Source organism: Colossoma macropomum, unplaced genomic scaffold (assembly GCF_904425465.1).
Source record: "Colossoma macropomum unplaced genomic scaffold, Colossoma_macropomum, whole genome shotgun sequence".
Classification (NCBI taxonomy): Eukaryota; Metazoa; Chordata; class Actinopteri; order Characiformes; family Serrasalmidae; genus Colossoma; species Colossoma macropomum.
In genome coordinates, this window is record NW_023494790.1 from 37,522,894 (window position 1) to 37,542,462 (window position 19,569).

General features: G+C 39.9%; 1 protein-coding gene across 1 annotated transcript; it reads left to right on the top strand.

Annotated features, from left to right (window-relative positions):
- The first annotated feature begins 8,301 nt into the window (after positions 1–8,301).
- Positions 8,302–17,598, top strand: aldoab (aldolase a, fructose-bisphosphate, b). The gene is given in 8 exon segments (XM_036573297.1): positions 8,302–8,500; positions 11,702–11,820; positions 12,643–12,909; positions 13,875–13,969; positions 13,971–14,036; positions 14,127–14,385; positions 15,292–15,491; positions 17,200–17,598. Coding segments are annotated over 7 exon segments (1,092 nt in total). The 5' UTR covers positions 8,302–8,500; positions 11,702–11,708; the 3' UTR covers positions 17,293–17,598.
- The last annotated feature ends 1,971 nt before the right edge of the window (positions 17,599–19,569 follow it).

Below are 19,569 nucleotides of genomic sequence, written 5' to 3' on the forward strand. Positions count from 1 at the left end.
CAAGTGCATGAAAACGCATTGATCGAATTACTGACACAATCTGATTTCTATCGGATTATAAAGTAAGTTCATTCAAGTGCGTTGTTATGTCTGTCAAAAACATCAGTTTCTCAAGCCACCTGACCTCCAACTTTGGGTAACGCTGGTCCTCCTCAATAAGAAAGGCTTTGATTGCATCAATGCAGTTTGCAAAACTTCCAAGCACTTTTCCACCACTCAGCCACCTGACACTGGAGTGACGTGGGATGCTGCACATTCCATTTCTTCCAGCAATGCTTGGAATTGCCTGTGAGTTCAGGCAGAGCTCGCTCGCAGAAAATTCCTGTTTGCAACTGTTGCCAACAAAGTGTTAAGATTCTGACCACGACTGCCAAACAAGGCAGTCATTTAGTCCAGTCACTTGCTGTTCTTTGATGTTATTCGCTATATTAGCAGTTCTTGCTGAAGTGGGCATGTCTTTAATCCTAGACTTCTTGTTGGGTGAACCATGTAACACATCACCTGCTGCACAAAATGCTTCTTTAGTGCTCCATCAGTGAAGGGCTTGCCATGTTTAGCGATGCACTGATCTATCTTGTAACTTGCAGGTCTGGCATAACAAGAACACTGTCTGTTTCTTATACCTTGAAATTGCTTGGTTGATTGATTCCATTTTGTCAGTATCAACCTTAAGTGAGCTTTGATGCTTTGTCTCAAAATGGTGGTGCACACCTGAGGTCCGGCAAATGACCCTTTTAGCAGCACATAAAAGGTGTGCATATTAATTACAGGATATTAGTTCTTCATCATTTTTTCATGGGGTTATTATGATAAGGACTCATATTGTGAAGGCAGGGCTAGTTTTCACTGGGGGTTTTGTGTGCAGAGCAGGAAGAACTGAGACAGGTCGAGAGCTGACGGCTGAGAGAATCAGGTGTAGCTGAGGCTCAGAGCGAACCGTTAACGTAAGGCGTAGCTGTGGCCGACAACAGCTGGTAAATCAGTAAAGATCATGGTTAAAATTACCCATTTGTGAAGATATCATGGTTAAAATGTCCCAGTTTAGTGCTATTAATGATGAAAAAGTAACTGATACAACGAGTCATCTTAAATTATTTACTTGTAGTCTTGACATGTTACCCACCAACTTTTCAAGTTTCACTTGATAGCAGCAGATATACTTCAGATAGCAAACGCTTCATTTACGTTGGGCGTTTTCCCTAACACATTTAAAAATCGCAGTTGTAAAGGCTATTTTAAAAAAGAAGAACTTAGAAGCAACTCTATTGAATAATTACAGACTGATTTCAAATCTACTTTTCATTGGAAAAATAATTGAGAAAATTGTCTTTAAGCAACTTACTGGCTTTTTGTCTTTGAATGGCTGTCTAGACAAATTTCAGTCAGGTTTTCAGCCTAACCATAGTTCTGAGACTAATTAAGATTAATACTGACAATCATTTAAATACAGACTCTGGAAAAACATCTGTTCTACTACTGCTCGATCTCGCCGCTGCCTTTGACATCACTGACCATAAAATTCTCATAGATAGATCTGAGAACTGGGTTGGCTTCTCAGGAACTGTCCTAAAATTGTTCAGTTTATACAGTACCTGCAAGGAAGGGATTACTTTGCCGATATGGAAAGTAATGTTTCCCAGAGAGTGCCAGTGACCTGTGGTGTCCCCCAGGGTTCAATTCTTTGGCCGCTCTTATTTAATTTATACAGGCTTCCTCTTGACCAAATGCTACAAGACTATGGAATATCTTACCACAGCTATGCAGATGATACTCAGATCTACTTGGCCCTCTCCCCAAACAACCATGGTCTATGCGGTTTTTGTTCCAAAGGTTTTAAATAAAAACAATAAAATCCACAAGGAAAACACTAAGAACCATAATGTCCAAAATATGTTGCAAATAGAAATAGTGAGAGTTAAATCAAACATATTTTTGATTATTTTTTACAAAAAGAGTTATTTTACTTAACTTCGTATAAATGAATTACTCATTACCCACCCCCTGGTAAAAAAGTGTGAAGCCAAAAGAAAGATTCCTGTAGCAAAATTTATATCAGCAAAATCTTTTTGATACTTAACATCACTAACTGGATGGGATAAAACTTTCTGCAGTTGAATAAAGATAAAGCAGGACTTATTTTATTCGGGAATAGCAACAAGAGGCACAGAGTAGCTGCCTAGCCCTAAAATCTAAAGAACTAGCTCATAACCTTGGTGTACTGATGGACTCTGATCTCAGCTTTAGCAGTCGTGTCAAAGCAGTACCTAAATCAGCTTTTTTTATCACCTTAATAAAATCAACAAGATCAGAGATGTTCTGACTAAAGCAGAGCTGTAGAAATTCATCCACGCCTTTATTTCTAGCACGGTTGATCACTGTAATGGTCTCCTAACTGGGCTCTCATAAAAGACAATCACACAGCTTCAGCTGATTCAGAATGCAGCTGTAACAGAAGGAACACCCCTCCCCCATTCTTAAATTCTGACACTGTCTAGCAGTCTGTTCCAAAATAGACTTTAAGGTGCTGTTACTGCTCTATAAATGTCTTAATGATGCAGGAGCAGTGTATTTATCTGATCTGCTGCAGCGATATCTCAGATCATTAGGAACTGGTCAGTTAGTCCTGCTGAAGGTGAAGACTAAGCATGGAGAAGCAGCATTTGGTTACTATGCTGTTCCTAAGTGGACCCAGTTGACAGAGAGCATTAGAAGAGCCCCGACACTGGACACTTTAAATTAACATTAAAACTGCTATATGTCACATTAGACTGCTATATATATACACAGAATAAGTAGAAATACACTAAAAACAATACTAAAAAAGTGCAGTTATGTGCAAAGTTGAAAGAAAAATTAAAGTTATGTGTGCGTATGTGCAAGTATGTAGAGCAACGGTCCATGAATGACCACAGTGTATGAAATGTGCTTTATAAAACTTGCCTTGCTTAATCAAGCACCCAGACCTGAAAGCTGTGTCCCTTTTAGTAGAGGTGAGTACTACAATACATACACACCCAGGACTATATACCATGAACATCTGACAGTGACCGTCTGCCCTTTACACTGTTAAAAACATAACCTTAACCTTTGGCCTTCAACTGCAAATGCAGGGCAGCCTGTCTGCACAGAGGTCAGTCTCGTAACTTTTTTGAACAGTGGCGTTTCCGGTTGCTTCAACATGCAACTGGTGCATAAGTTAGATTCTCTATCATTTAGTTGTTCACATGGATACATATGGCAGAGTTGGTGAAATATTTTAACTATTTCCATTCAGTGCAGTATCACTTCTGTGAAACATCAATGTGAATATATACATGTTCACATGAAGTGTCTATATTTATATATGAATAACCAAGGCAGACTCTTGCCATTTGAGATCTCAGGGAGGAAGTGGTGGCCCACAAGGGAACAGAAAGTGTCTACTTGCTGTTTAATGGTGAGCTGTACTACATTTTATGGTCCACTGCTTTGTCTGTCCATCTAGAACACACAAATAGGAGTGACCTATAGTATGCAAATGAACTGCAGCCAGCAATAAATCAATCAATTTTTCCTACACTGTCAGCAAAAGGGTTCTATATCATGCAAAGTGTTTTTTAAGTGTTCATGATTCTATATAGAACCATTTTCTTTACTAAAGAACCCTTGAAGGATCATCTTTTTTAAAAGTACTTTCCCGTAATAACTTTCTGTTAGGAAGCTTTGTTGAAAGTCAGTCTTTGTAGAAATGATGCCATTCTATATGGGGAAATGCGTCACTCAGTAGGAGGTGTTTATGCTTAAACAGTTTAAGGTGTTTTAAATAGAGTTCTAGAATGTTCTCCACGGGCCAAAGTTGGCCTATAAGAACATTTAATGTGGCCTAACTCCATCCTCTTAAAACAAACAAATAAACATATTTTCTACATTATATAACATATTAAATTCCTTTTAAATTTGCATTACATTTGAATACGTTTTGTCTTTTTGGCCTTCAGCCAAGCAAAAACATTGCACTCTGGTCCCTAAGACAAAACATGAATTATTAATAACAGTTATTACCATTAATCATACTTCTAAAGAGTAGCAGGGAAAAATCTAAAAAGGTCTCTTAAAGGGGAGTTCCACTGATCTCGCAAAACCTCTGCATAATTTAGTCACTGAGATTTAATCAGAGTGATTCAGAGTGGTTTGCTGTGAAATGGTTCAGATGTCTTTACAGTGGTGGTGATAGGAACCAGGGGTCGCCATGACTACAACACAAATATAGACATTTTATTTACTATCCAGAACCACCAGTGAACCTACACCTCTGAGATTCTGTGTAGAATGCAATACGTCTCAAAACTATCGTAAATAAATGTCTCAGTCATCAGGCTTGGATTCATAACCATTTCATGTAGTAACTTCCTGTGAGGGAGCTTTTAGAGGTGGATGTCTAGTTCCTATCACCACCACTGTGTAGGTTTTTCTAGAACGGAGCGTTTCACACCAAACCACCCTGAACGACGTTGATTACATCTTAAACATTGGTAACACTTTATAATAAGGGTACATGAACTGGCAGTAATTAAGGCATTTACTAATGAATAACCAATCAGAAAGTAATGAGTCATTAATCAGGAACAAATGAATAAGTCATATATTAACAACCACAAGACTAAATTACTAACGTATGTACTAATGAATGAAGATGAAGGTAATAAAGTTTTTATTCAGTGCCTGAATTTATTATCATGTGTTAAATAATGTTGTCACAAGATCCCCCTGAGACACAGTGCTCTGGAATATTATGCCTATCAAAGTCAATTGTTTTTTTTGGGGTTTTTTTTATAGCTCCATCCTCTCATCATCTTGTCCTTCTTCTTCATCATGTTGTGTAAGCAGCCCTTGTATTTGCCTGTTTCTATCTGTCCAGTCTTGAGTTTATTGTTTTTGATTTCTAATGTTACCTCATCTGTTTCTACCCACCTAGCGACTGTTTAGTAAAATGAAAAGCTTACACTGACGTTGTTTTGCAACTAGTCCTCATTTGTGACAGTTCCCATAGTTTTAATTCATCTTTCATGTTAATAATATGACGTTTTAACTCCTGTATTGATACACAGAGCCTCATGAGGGAATAGTTTAGCCTACAGTTACCACTGAACTCAGAAATGAGTTAATTATTGGAGTGTCTTTCTCCTGGGGTCATAAGAATCCTTAACTGTATGCACATTTTTGTGCTTTCCCAGATCCAGTACACCTGATTGAACTCAACTGCTGATTTACAAGCTCCTGTTGTGCTGGTTGAGGTGTGTCAGAGTGAGACAAATACAAAACTGTGCAGTGTCAGTTCTCAATTCACTATAAAGAAAGCAGTGATTACTGATAACTCATGATGAAGTCATAATGTTTGTGCCCCCTAAAGTAAAGTGATGAACCAGTCACACTTTATTACTCATTAAATACTGATTCTTCATAATGAATTCATGTTTGTGCCCCTGAAAGTGATGAGCGAATCACAGTTTATTACTGATTATATACTAATTCTTCATGAGTTCATGGTTAATCATTTTACTTAGCTAGCAAAATGACCGTCATTCTTTTGCCCTCTCAAGAACAGTGATGAAGGATAAGTAGCTACAATATGGCTCATATGAAAACATGACATTGACAAAATTCACAGGAATATAAAAGCACATTTTATTATCATCTTATGACTTCTACACAATACACAGAACCAGAGCAGGTGAATCTGTCACTGTAACACGGAAGATGAAGAGAAACCAGTACACACTGGTTCTGTAGTTCCACAAACATCTGTAAAACGGACAGAACTGCTCGCTAATTAAAGTCACAAAGATGTTCATACTGCAGCGGTGTTTCCACATAACTCACACAAGCTGAAGGTCGAGTCTGAGACTCAGCTTTACTGAAAAACTCAGAACTGAGCACAAAAAAAGGGGAGAATATGGCGCTGGGTTAGCGCTCGGCTAAGCGCAGTTAGCGCGCCCTCTCGCTGTCTCGGCTCCGTCTGTTTACTACTAGGCCCTGTGAGGCACTGCCACCGCACACATAGCCCTTCACAATAAGAGTCCCTGTCAAAGGAGGATAACAAATGAACCAAGCAGCATAAAATTGACGTGATTTTAACCAGACAGAATAGACGTGCCTGACACCACATACACAATCACATGACGCTCGTGAGAAACACAAACACCTTACTATTAAAATCAAAAAGGTTTATTGCAAATAACTAAGCACCAAACCAAATATTTAAGCTACTTTATAACGAATTTAGAAATAATAGTTGCTGCAAATCCGTTCAGTTTCACCACAGATAACAGCTGCATGTTTTACACCTTAGTCTAAAAAGAGGTGAGACACGAACATACATACCAGCACTCACAACACTCAGACAACAATACCACGTGTAAATATTATATCTGTGATGTAAATTACGTATATAATACAGTAAGCATGTGCATAACTCACCTTTAAAAGTAAGAAAAATGCAAAATATTGCAAAAAGGCGAAAAGAGAAATATTGATTTTTTTTTAATTATTTCAATTATTTTCATTCGCTGCTCTTAAACGTTTTACTAGAGATATTCACTCAAGTCTTTATGGCCGCTTGACATATAGCATTTAACGCAATTACTGCCATTTACTGGCGAAGAAAAATAGCAGTAATTTCCAGCTGCGGAAACAGTTAAAGTGTTACATTGCAAAATGCTGTGTTTACATTAATAAAACATTTAGATATAGCAAATTTTTAAAAATAATAATAGATGTGTAATGGGAAACACATTTTCATTTTCTGAAGGTGGTATTTCTCAGAATAACTGTGGCATATATTAAGATAATTCACAGTTTTAATTAAATCAAATGTCTATTTTCAGTAAAGAAACTAGTTTACAGTTTATGAAACATACAACAGTTTATGTTTCTGTTGTAACAGTATGACACTGCAGTATGACATAGGTAATCATAAATTGCATGAATAGAATGAAACTAACAGAGCTTCTGGCAGTTCGCCAGTGTGTACTAACATTCTTTTCGTATGCTTAATTAACACATGAATTCCTGATTAACTCAGGCGCCGAATAAAGCCTTCATCACCTTCATCTTCATTCATTAGTACATGCATTAGTAATTTAGTCTTGTGGTTGTTAATATATGACTTATTCATTTGTTCCTGATTAATGACTAATTACTTTCTGATTGGTTATTCATTAGTAAATGTCTTAATTACTGCCAGTTCATGTGCCCTTATTATAAAGTGTTACCTAAACATTTAATTAGCCAGAAGTTCTGCTCTAAAGCAGCTTTTTGGTGTGCAGAAATGTGGCCAGTTTCAGGTTATTTTCTAGCATTTTCATCATTTCAAAGCATAAAGGTTAAACCCCACATGTAAAGTGCAGTGCAAACCACCGAAAGCATTAGCGTTTTGAGCAGCTGTCTGCAAAATGTGTTGCAATTGGTGTTGCTGGACACTAATTTCCTCTCGCACTCTCGCCCGCCCCCGCCCTGGTTAACATATTCAGACACATCATGTGTCTGAACTTGTACAGCCTTTGCTACCCTATTCCTCTGACCTCCTCTTCTCCAGCAAAAGCCATCTAAAGGTCAAGAGAAGGTCAAAGATCATCTCCGTGGATTGGGTTTCTAATAGAAGGTTAGCCACATTGCTACACGTAGCAGTGGGGTGACTTAAAATGACTTGGAACAATGCACTTTGAGAGCATGTGTTGACCTCTAGCACTGCATTTTATCTCCATTTAACTTCTATCAAGCCGAGCATATGAAGCTGGAGAACTGAAAAAGGAGAAACAGGAGATTGTGGGGTTTCAAATGAATAGGGAAGCTTTTCTACGTTCACCTCAAAGTTGATTTCTTTGCTAAAGCAGAGCCAAAGTAGAACTGAAAGTACATTCTGTTTGTGTTTCTTTCTTGTTTATTACAGTAAAACATGGGTTTCTTTATTGGAACCAGCTTAATTTACACATAAAGGAACAACAAACGTCCACACTGTGTTTCAAAAGGGCCTGAGTCACTTGTCTAAAAGGCACGTTTGGTTTTGGCCTACAAACCAAAATGTGCAATGCTTGTGAAATGAATGGCCGTTGTGGCTTTTGAGTTGGCCATTTATTGCACTCTACCAGCTAATATTTCCATATTTCTCTCCACATTCTCTGTATTTTCTTTCATTTTCCTTTTCCATCTCTTAACCTCACCATTATCTCCTTCTTCCTGTCTGCTTATCTCTCTCAGTGCTGCTTTAAATACCCTGCTCTTGTTCTTTTTCTCTCTCTGTTTCACATGAGGGAATGTTGCCGCCCTTCTCCAGTGTCGGGTTGGGGATAATTTTAGCCCTCCGACTCAAATGTGAGGGGTCATAATGCTGGATAAATACAGTGGCGAGGCCGACAAGGGGGCGTCACAGGCTTAAGTGGGATCTTTTCCTCTGACCCCCTCTCTCTCTCTCTCACTCGTCCAGAGTCCCTTCATTCCCTCAGGTGTCCTCTCAGCCAGAAAGGTAAGACGAAAAGTTTCTATGAGGAGTTTTGAAGTTTGATGTTGGTCTATGGCTGCTATGGGATGCAAATCCTGATTGGGAGCTTCTAAAGAAGGAAGGCACGATTTATAATGTTTGGATATGAAAAATCATTGTTGCTAATGCACTGCTAGAACAACATCTCATATCTCTAAAATGCAGGAGAAGCACTTTGAATGGAAGTTAATGGAACTAGTTTCTTTTTAAGTAACTAGAGCTTCTGTTTTGGCCTATTCGTCATGAAATCCAGTGTTTAAGGCAGCCAGCATTTTCAAAATCTGTAAAAAGAAAGTACAAAATAACAAAAATGGAGATATGAGGTTTTGTTCTGACAGTCATGTTCAGAAAACCACTCTGCTGCAACAGCAAAAAGTATTTTAAAGAGTACACGCTCCCCAACTTTAGACCTCAGTACCTGAGCTAACAGCTTGAGTGGGTGAGAAGTTCAGTAATTGTTGTGGCTAACTTGCTAATGTCCGCCCTGGTATGTGTAAACTGGAAACGTTTATGTTCAGACATCACACCACACACGCTCTCTTCCTTCCTTTTTAAGAAGATGTGCAGCATGAAGCGCATGAAGTGGCTTTTGGCACTAAAGAGCAGGCTAAGCAGTGAGCAGGGAGTCGCTTGACTTACAAACTGAAGATAGTCTACTTTAAGTAATTAAGCAGTTGCATTTTATGTTGAGCCAGCAAAGCAGGGACAAAATCTTCCCTTATGTAATTTAAAAATGTGTCAAGTTTGATATGTATGTAAAAATTTAAAACGGACACTATACATATATTTCATCTATATGCATGCTATATATGTGTGCATGCAGTAATATACTTTTCAATATTCAAAAATGTATTTAAAACATAAAAACAGTGAAATATATTTAGTGCATTATATTTTAAATACATAGTATATATTGCACACATATGTACGTATGTTTTTAACACTGGCAAAGATGCACATATAACTATATTTCGTGTTTCTTATGTAATGCAAAAATGGCAGCTGCCCTTTTTATGGTGTGAATCATGTCTGGACCAATAGAGATGCTCCAAAATCCGTTGGGAAAAGTCTTCCCTCTGCTGAGAACTTACTATTTTGACTGACTCTGCTCTTACAACTGTATTCATTTTTAACCCTTTGCTTCTGCAGCACATTATGAGACAGAACTCTTTAACCAATCTTAAACCAGTCACAAATATCTCAGGCCCAATCTCATTTCATTAGGAAGCTGATGCCAGATGGCCCGTAATGCCAGAACAATTTTTGTCCAAACATCAAATCAGTAAGGCTAACCTGAGTTATCTGACCCATGCATGCATTTCTATATTATAACTTTGCATGGCAGCCTCCTGAGCCCTGCTGGCATTAAGGGCATTACAAGAGCAGCTGTTTTGACAGCATTTATATATAGCCTGACCTATTGGTGGGGCAGGGCAAGGGAGGATGTGCCACACATGGCTGAGCCAAAGGTCAAGGATAAGAGCGTCCAGATAGAAAAGGTCTCATGAACATGCTTGTCATACCCCCCTCCCCCAAAGAGATAAGTCAGAGACACGGGGTGGGGGTGACTACGTGCAGACAATCATACAGCTGCCTTGACTCGACTGGATTTCTGCTCCAACGCTTGAGCCATTTAGAATCATTTCTTCACATTAAGTCTTCACATTAAGCCACAACCAAGGTGGTTGTGAAACTATGAGCATTGGGTGTGAATAAGCATGTCTGTGTGGTTCTCAGATTTAAGGGCTTTGCACCTCTGCACACTTAAACGTTTTCAATGCTCTAAAGGCTGGAGAACACCAGGTTGGTGTTCTCCAACAAACGCGAGTGGTTAAAAATGAAACTATTGTGGAGACTTTACCGCATCTGGTTTTAGACCAAAGTTAGCTGGAACAGCACATTCAAATCCACGAGAAAGGTGTGGGATACTGCTCCATAGTGCAGTGGTCACCCACCCTCCTCCTGGAGATCTGCTTTCCTGCATGGTTTAGTTCCTCAGTGGTACCACTGTAGTGGAACTAATGCATCTGATCCAGCCAATCAAGGACTTCTGAAGAAGTTAATTAGCTGGAGCGGGTGTGAAAGGATTGTGGTTCAAACGACAGTCCAGAGGAAGGTAGATCTCCAGGATCGGGGTTGGCGACCACTGCCATAGTGTATTCATGACACTATAAATAAACCTAAGATACAGTATTTTAAACTAACTGGTAGCCAAATCATAATACTAAGCAGTCAAACCAGATCAAGACAATATTAAACACACTATTACATTATAATTATAATAAAATTAGTACCAGGCCAGAGTGTCACATTATTCACACACTAAAAATCAATGGATTTTAGTGTAGCCTGGCACGTCTACCCAAATTATGTGGCTGTATTATCTATAAAAACACAAAGATTGGTTTGGCATCGGCTCATAATCAACAATAAAGGACTTGTATCTGGATCAGTGTAGCTAATCGAGAGTTAGAACTGTTAAAATATGTCTCCATTCTAACATTACGTCAATTATAGATAGATATGTTACAAAATATGTTTAACATTTTTTCAAACATACCTACCATCTTTATTTAATATTGTTTTTTCTGTTTGGGTCTTTGCCCACCACAAACATTGCAATTTGGACCCCAGGACAAAAAGTTTAGGCACCCCTGGTATAAAGACAACAGCCAACATTACAGTGCTGATGTCTGATGTTTGTTGTCAGTGTGCTCTGGCCCTTTAGACACCTGACTGAGTTTGGTAACTAATCGGAGACTGGAATCAGGAGTTTTAGTGCCAGTAAACAGTAAACGTGTGTAGCGCTGGGCTGTGAGAACCCAGCTGCAGTCTCAGTGTGGGGTATCTGTACAGAACAGAATCCGCAGAATGCTATATATTCAGCAGAGGAAACATTGTTCTCTGTCTTGGTTTCGCAAGTTCCTCTCTTTCTCTCTCTCAGTGTCCATTTATGTCTTCAGCCTGATCTCACCTTCCCCTTTTTTATCTCCATCTCCTTTTATCTGCCCGATTTTCGCTTTCGGACCAGCCAGTTGAATTCTGTGCTTTGCAGCTTTTATTGCTAAAGCAGTTAACCACCACGTCGCACCAAGTGACTCACACTTTCTCATTTGTTTCTCTCACTTTTGCTCTATTACTCATTTTCTCTCTCTCTTTCTCTTTCTCTCTCTCTCCGTCCCTCAGTGGTACGATGCCTCACGCATACCCATTCCTCACTCCTGAGCAGAAGAAGGAGCTCAGCGATATTGCTCAGAAGATTGTCGCCCCTGGCAAGGGAATCCTCGCTGCCGATGAATCCACAGGTATCCACACCTGCGCGCACAGACAAATCATATTTAAGGCCTGCATTTGCTGCAGATCTGTGGAGGCTCATTCCTGCCATGTGGCAGAAAAGACAGTGGCCTATTTCTGGCAGCAGTGTGTCAAAATGTTTACTCATAAACGTAAAATAATGACTTGCTTTCTTGAAATTCTGATGTATTGAAATAATGACTTCTCCAGATTTTGACACACTAAGGTGAAATAACAACTTACTTCCTCCAGATTCTGACTTAGCATATCAAAATGATTAATTTTTCAAAAATTTTACATATAATCGTAAAATAATTAGTTTCTCAAAAACTTAACTTAGTATCTCAGATTACATTTTTTTAATCAAGAATTTGACTTGCTAAGTCAAAAACCGTGACTTGTTTCCTCAAGATTTGACTTAATTTCTCAAAATAATAATTTATTTTTTTGAGATTTTAACCTAGCATCTTGAAATAATAGATTTTTTATGGAAAAAATGATTTATTTTTTTCCTAACTTTTCTTCAAATTTCTTTTCAGATTGCCTTTCAAGAAAGAAATTATTTTTAACGTAATAAGTCAAAATTTCAAGAAAATGTTATTAATTTGAGATTCTAAGGCAAAGTGTAAGGCAAATGGTGGAAATGGGCTTCCAGACTCGTCTCTGCAGAATGATACGCTGTGCAAATGAACTGTACTTTAACCAGGAGAGAAAAGAAAACAGATTTTCCGTTAGATTTTAAAAACCAGGCACTTTGGCACACCCTTGCTTTGCTTGCTTAGGCCTTTTGGTTCCTCTTTCTTTATGTCTCATTGCAACCACTTGAACCGCAGGTAGTGTAGCCAAGCGTTTCCAGAGCATCAACGTTGAGAACACTGAGGAGAACCGGAGGTTCTACCGCCAGCTGCTCTTCACCGCCGACGACCGCATCCTGCCCTGCATCGGCGGAGTCATCTTCTTCCACGAGACCCTCTACCAGAAGGCCGACAATGGCAAGCAGTTCACCCAGCTGATCAAGGACAGGGGAATTGTGGTGGGCATCAAGGTGGACAAGGGTGTGGTCCCTCTGGCCGGAACCAATGGAGAGACCACCACCCAGGGTGCGTAAACGGACATTTATGCATGCCTCCTATGTAACAGGAAATGATCATTTCCTAAAAATGATTCTCTCATGCTGCCTTTATGCAATATCAGGATTATTGTGACTACCAAAGCTAAACGTTGCACTAATTGTAATGACAAATTGGAAAAATAATTGATCACTGAGCTTCAGACTAACATTTCATCATTGAAGAGAGAGGAACAGTTTTAGTGGTCATTGGTAGCATTAAAGAAACCTATGAAGGGGTATTCAAGGTCATAGTTAAGGTGCTGGGGTCTAATGCCAACCAATCAGCACTCAGCTAACCAATCGGCACTTAGTAACAGCAATGCTAACCAGTCAGCACTCAGTAGCAGTAATGCTAACCAATCAGCACTCTGTAGGAGTAATGCTAACCAATCAGCACTCTGTAGGAGTATTGCTAACCAATCAGCACTCTGTAGGAGTAATACTAACCAATCAGCACTCTGTAGGAGTAATGCTAACCAATCAGCACTCTGTAGGAGTAATGCTAGCATTCTACTGCCCAAAACCAGTTTGTTGTATAAAAACGGAAATATACCCGTAAGTTTCCTTTTTAATGAAATACATCCTTCTTCTTTCCAAAATTAAAGGAGGTCCCACACAAATGGCTAGACACATTTAATTTGACATTTTTAGGCACTTAGCTCCATTCACCCCCCATACGTTGTGACTCGCTCGTGGACACTCAGTAGCATTTTGCAGTCTTTTTTTTGGCTTAATGAGAAAAATAGGAAGTGGCCAGGCTCCCCATAAATGGCTCTTACTATGCTTCCAACTACAGAGCCCTCAAAAACAAGGACTTTGACCTTCTAAGGGGGAAACAGGACAATCTGGTGGACATGAAGGCAGCATCATGCTCTGCGTTAATAGTTCTGCCTGAATATTCTCAAGTTATATTTCATTTTTATTCAGTTTCTCTCTCAACTGCTTCCTGCTCAGGTCTGGATGGCTTGTATGAGCGCTGCGCTCAGTATAAGAAGGACGGAGCCGACTTCGCTAAGTGGCGCTGCGTGCTGAAGATCACCCCCACCACCCCCATCCAGCCTGGCCATCAAAGAGAATGCTAACGTGCTCGCCCGCTACGCTAGCATCTGCCAGATGGTGAGGCGCACACATATCCCATATGAACACATGCTAAATCAGTCATTCTGAACATGTGAACTCAGTACGTTGTTACATCTCTCCCTTTAGCATGGCATCGTCCCCATTGTGGAGCCTGAGATTCTCCCCGATGGTGACCATGACCTGAAGAGGTGCCAGTACGTGACGGAGATGGTTCTGGCTGCCGTCTACAAGGCCCTGTCTGAGCACCACGTTTACCTTGAGGGCACTCTGCTCAAGCCCAACATGGTGACCGCTGGCCACTCCTGCTCCCACAAGTACAGCCCTCAGGAGGTCGCCATGGCTACTGTCACCGCCCTGCGCCGCACCGTGCCCCCCGCGGTCCCTGGTTAGCCATCCACACCTGTACTCATGCACTACAAGGCTGTACAATGCGCTAATATTGTCACAAAAATTATCCACAGTCGCATGCGAAGTCATGCGAGCTGGGAAGCATGGTCAGTTCTAGTGTACATGGTCGTCCATCAGGTAGTTCGAAAACTATAGAGTGAATCCAAACGTTGGACTTTGTTGGGTTCCATCTCTTTTACTGAAGCAGAAAAATTCAGTTTGTTTGCTAACAGCACCCCCTTGTGGGGAATTCTTGTGTCTGTATTTTCCACAAAATGAGGATCATTCCACTAATCATGATTAATAATTTTTAAAAGTATTATTATAGACTTTTTTCTCAGTGCTACAGTATTTTAATTTGCGCTACGCTTGAAATTTTGTAGCACCAGCGCTACATGCTCAAAAATGAATGTACAGCCCTGAACTAAAATGCTGACACCTCCACAAACACATTTGCCACCCAGTCACAAATATACTGCTGTTCAGAAGTTTGGAATCACACGTGACATAAATACTTTGTTATTTTTTTATATATGATAGTAATGTGACTTAAAATATTGTAAACTAGATAGCAAAGACACTGTTTTATATAACTGTTTTCTTGATGTACAGCTTTTTCAGTCTTTTTATGGTCATCTACAGCTCTTTATCGTTTATCGAACCACATTTTACAGCTTACTAGTGTGCTACTAACTATTTGAAACCTGTGAAGTTGCACAAAACTAGAATATTAGAATGATTTTAATCGTGTATCTGTAGCCATACTGGTTTCTGTGGTGCTGAAAAACATTCCAGGCTTTTGAAGAGTAGTGTACAACATTCATGGCCCAGAGACCATACAGTGTCCATTACACATTAATAACACACTCAGAGAAACTAACTGTTCCTATCTCTTTCTCCAAAGGCATCACCTTCCTGTCTGGAGGCCAGAGTGAGGAAGAGGCTTCAGTCAACCTGAACGCCATTAACCAGTGTCCCCTGCACAAACCCTGGGCCCTCACCTTCTCCTACGGCCGCGCCCTGCAGGCCTCTGCCCTCAAGGCCTGGGGAGGAAAGAAGGAAAATGGCAAGGCCTGCCAGGAGGAGTTCATCAAGAGAGCTTTGGTATGTAGACCAGCGTTCTGGATTAGAGAACCATGTAATATTATTACAATTACTACTTCATATCATCCCGTATTCATGCATGGTCAAATTTCATCGTAAAATAAGTCACAGACTGGCGTTATTTACCGGTTTCACCTTCTGTGTATCTTTATATCAAACTCACTTGGGCAGAAGAGCTTGAAAATTTGAGCGTAATAGTGAAACCTGAATTTTATGAGCAGTTTTATGATCAATAAAAGTAGAAAATAATGATGAACATTATAATAGAAATGAGAGAATAAAATTAACAAAATTTTATCCTTTTCAGTTCTTCTGTTTACGCTCCTTTACTTCCCCCAAACTCGGCCTAAGAGCACAGCATTGGCTCATGAGCTGCCTGAGTGCTTTTCTTTTAATGGCTCACTTTCACAACATCACCACAACACATTGTTTCTCTTCACTGTGGCTGATTCATGATTGAGCTCACCGCTCGTTTTGATGTCGTATGACACACCTTCGTACGTAATTCCATGCGTTCTTATTTGCACTTGTTTCTAAGCAACTTGGATGACTGAAGACCATTATTTTTAGTTTTATCTGAAGACCAGAATCAGATTAATCTGAGAAGTATTGAAAAAGCTGAGCTGAACCTGATATTGCGACACTTTTATGGCTCTATATGTAATGCAAAAGAGCACTACTTTTTTGGCGGAAGGAATTGCAAATATTAAAATAAAATAAAGCTTGTCTTAATGGCGTTCTGCTCTTAGCTTTAGCAATTATCAGCTAGGCTAAAACTAGCTTGGCTATCTCAGCAGCTGTTTTGTAGCTATTGCTAAAGCACACTGCCTCATTCAAAAGGAAGTCCAGGCTGAAACACTGCTTATAACTTCAGCATGAATGGGGTGGCTGAACCGATAGAGGCTGGATGTGTGTAAAATGTGTGACATCACAAAACCAGTGAATTTAAAACATGATTTAGCTTCCAGACATGGACTGTGGAAAGCACTTTAAGTCAGGGGTTCTCAACCTTTTCCAACTCAAGGCCCACCTGTTTATCACTAGAAAGCATGAAGGCCCACAAGAAAACAAAACTCAATGTTTTTGCTGACAAATGTCATTTTGGGGAAATATGGGGGGGGCTGCTATTGCAATATGTGAAGTGTATCAGTGAGCAAGAAATATCAGCAGGATACTGGTGTGAGTGGACAACTGAAAGGTCAGGTGTTTCTAGAGGCAAAGGGCAAAAAATTTGATGAAGCTGCCTTTGTGCTCTGTTATTATGGGGCTTGTATTAATGTTGTTATCTGTCAAACATTTAATATTTCTCTTTTTATTGTTAAGTCAATTATTTTTCACTGATTTTTATGGCAAAGTGCCATCACAGGCCCACTGCAGACCACTGAACCCCCTCAGTACAGGTCCAAGGGGTGCTTTGTGGCCCACTTGTGGCCCTCGGCCCAGTGCTTGAGAAACCCTGTTTTAAGTGTTGACATACAACATCACACTGTTTTATTTTTAAAATGTGAGGGACAGTTCAGTTTTCCATGATACAGGCCCATTCAAACTTATCATTTTTGCAGACCACTGATCTAGATTCATCTTCTGATTTGAGATATTAGTGTAAACATTGCTGAGTCAGGATTTTGTAACGTCTCAGGTTCTATTTAAATGTACATGCTACTCAGTTTACTTGCTGATCTTTCTCTTTGATGCACATTTCCTACAGGCTAACAGTGCAGCTTCCACCGGCAAATACGTTTCCAGCGGTACAGGAGCAGCAGCTGGAGAGTCCCTGTTCGTGGCCAATCATGCTTATTAAAGTGAACGACCCCCATTTCTGTGCCCCCGTAATCCTCCTCCCCACAGAAACAACTGAGCTTCCACTGGTTCCACCTGCTCTCAGCGCACCTCTCCAACATCGGTCCTCCCTCCACCGTTTAGCGCAGTGAAAGAGGCCTAATGGTGCCTTGAGAGAGAGAGAGAGAAACTCAGATGATCTCTCATAAAGATGAGACGAAGTCAGCTTCATGACCCCTCCCTTATTTTTAGGTGTGACATCAGTTCCTTTTTTCATATGTACACATTGTGTTGGACTAAAACAAAATAAATAGAACTAACTCACCAACACGTGGTTTGTGGTTCATTCCATTTCAGTGCTGCACTGTGAGAAATGTGGTTTTGAGATATATTCAGAAAAAAAAATTAAAAAACACTTCCGAATTCGTGACACAAAAGAAACTTTACGTGTTGCAAAAGGTTTGGTTGGTTTGGTTACAGTTGCAGGAATCTAAAACAGAAGCAGGCAGTAAGATCACTCCTAATTCTGGCGCCCACTCATCAGGTGGGAGTCCCATTTTTGGCCCCCCTGATGTGTCACGTGAGAGAATTCGTGCAGTTTCAGACAGATAACGTACTTCTCCTTAGCTTAAAATATAGCACAGTAGATGAGCTATCCTCCTCGTGAGAATAACAGATACTTGGAAAGAGTCAAAGGGGAATTCCACTGATTTTTCAATTTCTGCATGATTTAATTGTTAAGATTTACCATGATAATTCAGAGGGGTTTGGTGTGAAATGCTTCATTCTGGAGAAAAATTAAGGAGGAATTCCATCAATTTTTTTCCATCAAAATTTCAGCATAATTAAAGGGTTAAGATGTAAACAGAGTCGTTCAGGGTGGTTTGGTGTGAAACGCTCTGTTCTAGTGAAACTTGCTGAGTCAGAATTGTTCACAGTGGTGGTGATAGGAACCAGACGTCTACCTCTAAAAGCTCCCTCACAGAAAGTTACTACATGAAATGGTTATGAATTCACTGCCTGATGTCTGAGACACTTTGCAGTATTGAGTAAACACATTTTTAAAATCAATTCATGGTGGAGGGATACATATGGGGCATTATGAGGAAAAATAGTCCCTGAAGAAAACGTTATCACTATTTTCCCATCATCAACATTCCATATAAACTCAGAAGACTCGTGTAGGTTCACTGGTGGTTCTGGATAGTAAATTAAATGTCTATATTTGTGTTGTAGTCATGGTGACCCCTGGTTCCTGTCACCACCACTGTAAAGACATCTGAACCATTTCGCACCAAACCGCTCTACATCTCTCAGTTTAAATCTCAGCAACTAAATTATGCAGAAGTTTTGGGAGATCAGTGGAACTCCCCTTTAAAGAGACCTCTTTTTAGATTTTTTTCTGAGTGTTTCCATCTGAACTATGGAACTATGCAGAAATTTTGAAAAATTGGTGGAATTCCCCTTTAAGCCTTGTTAATAGAGTATCTAAATCTTTGGTAATAAAAAAAGGGAATTCCATCCTTAAAGACTATCGTGAAAGACATTAGACGGTGAATTCATAACCATTTACTGTAGTAACTTTCTGTGAGCGAGCTTTTAGAGGTGGACGTCTGGTTCCTATCACCACCACTGTGAACAATTCTGACTCTAAGTTTCTCTAGAATGAAGCGTTTCACACCAAACCACTCTGAACGGCTTTGATTACATCTTAACAGTTTACTTATGCAGAAATTTAGGAGAATTAGAAGAATGTCACAAAAATGTCACAAAAAACACAATTACATATATTCACCTATTCAGCCTACATCAGTTTACACCGATCAGGCATAACATTATGACCACCTCCTTGTTTCTACGCTCATTGTCCATTTTATCAGCTCCACTTACTATATAGGTGCACTTGTAGTTCTACAGTTACAGACTGTAGCCCATCTGTTTCTCTGATACTTTGTTAGCCCGCTTTTACCCTGTTCTTTAGTGGTCAGGACCCCCATGGACCCTCACAGAGCAGGTACTATTCGGGTGGTGGATCATTCTCAGCACTGCAGTAACACTGACGTGGCGGTGGTGTGTTAGTGTGTGTTGTGCTGGTCTGAGTGGATCAGACACAGCAGTGCTGCTGGAGTTTTTAAACACCTCAGTGTCACTGCTGGACTGAGAATAGTCCACCAACCAAAAATATCCAGCCAGCAGCATCCTGTGGGCAGCGTCCTGTGACCACTGATGAAGGACTAGAGGATGACCAACACAAACTGTGCAGCAGCAGATGAGCTATCGTCTCTGACTTTACATCTAC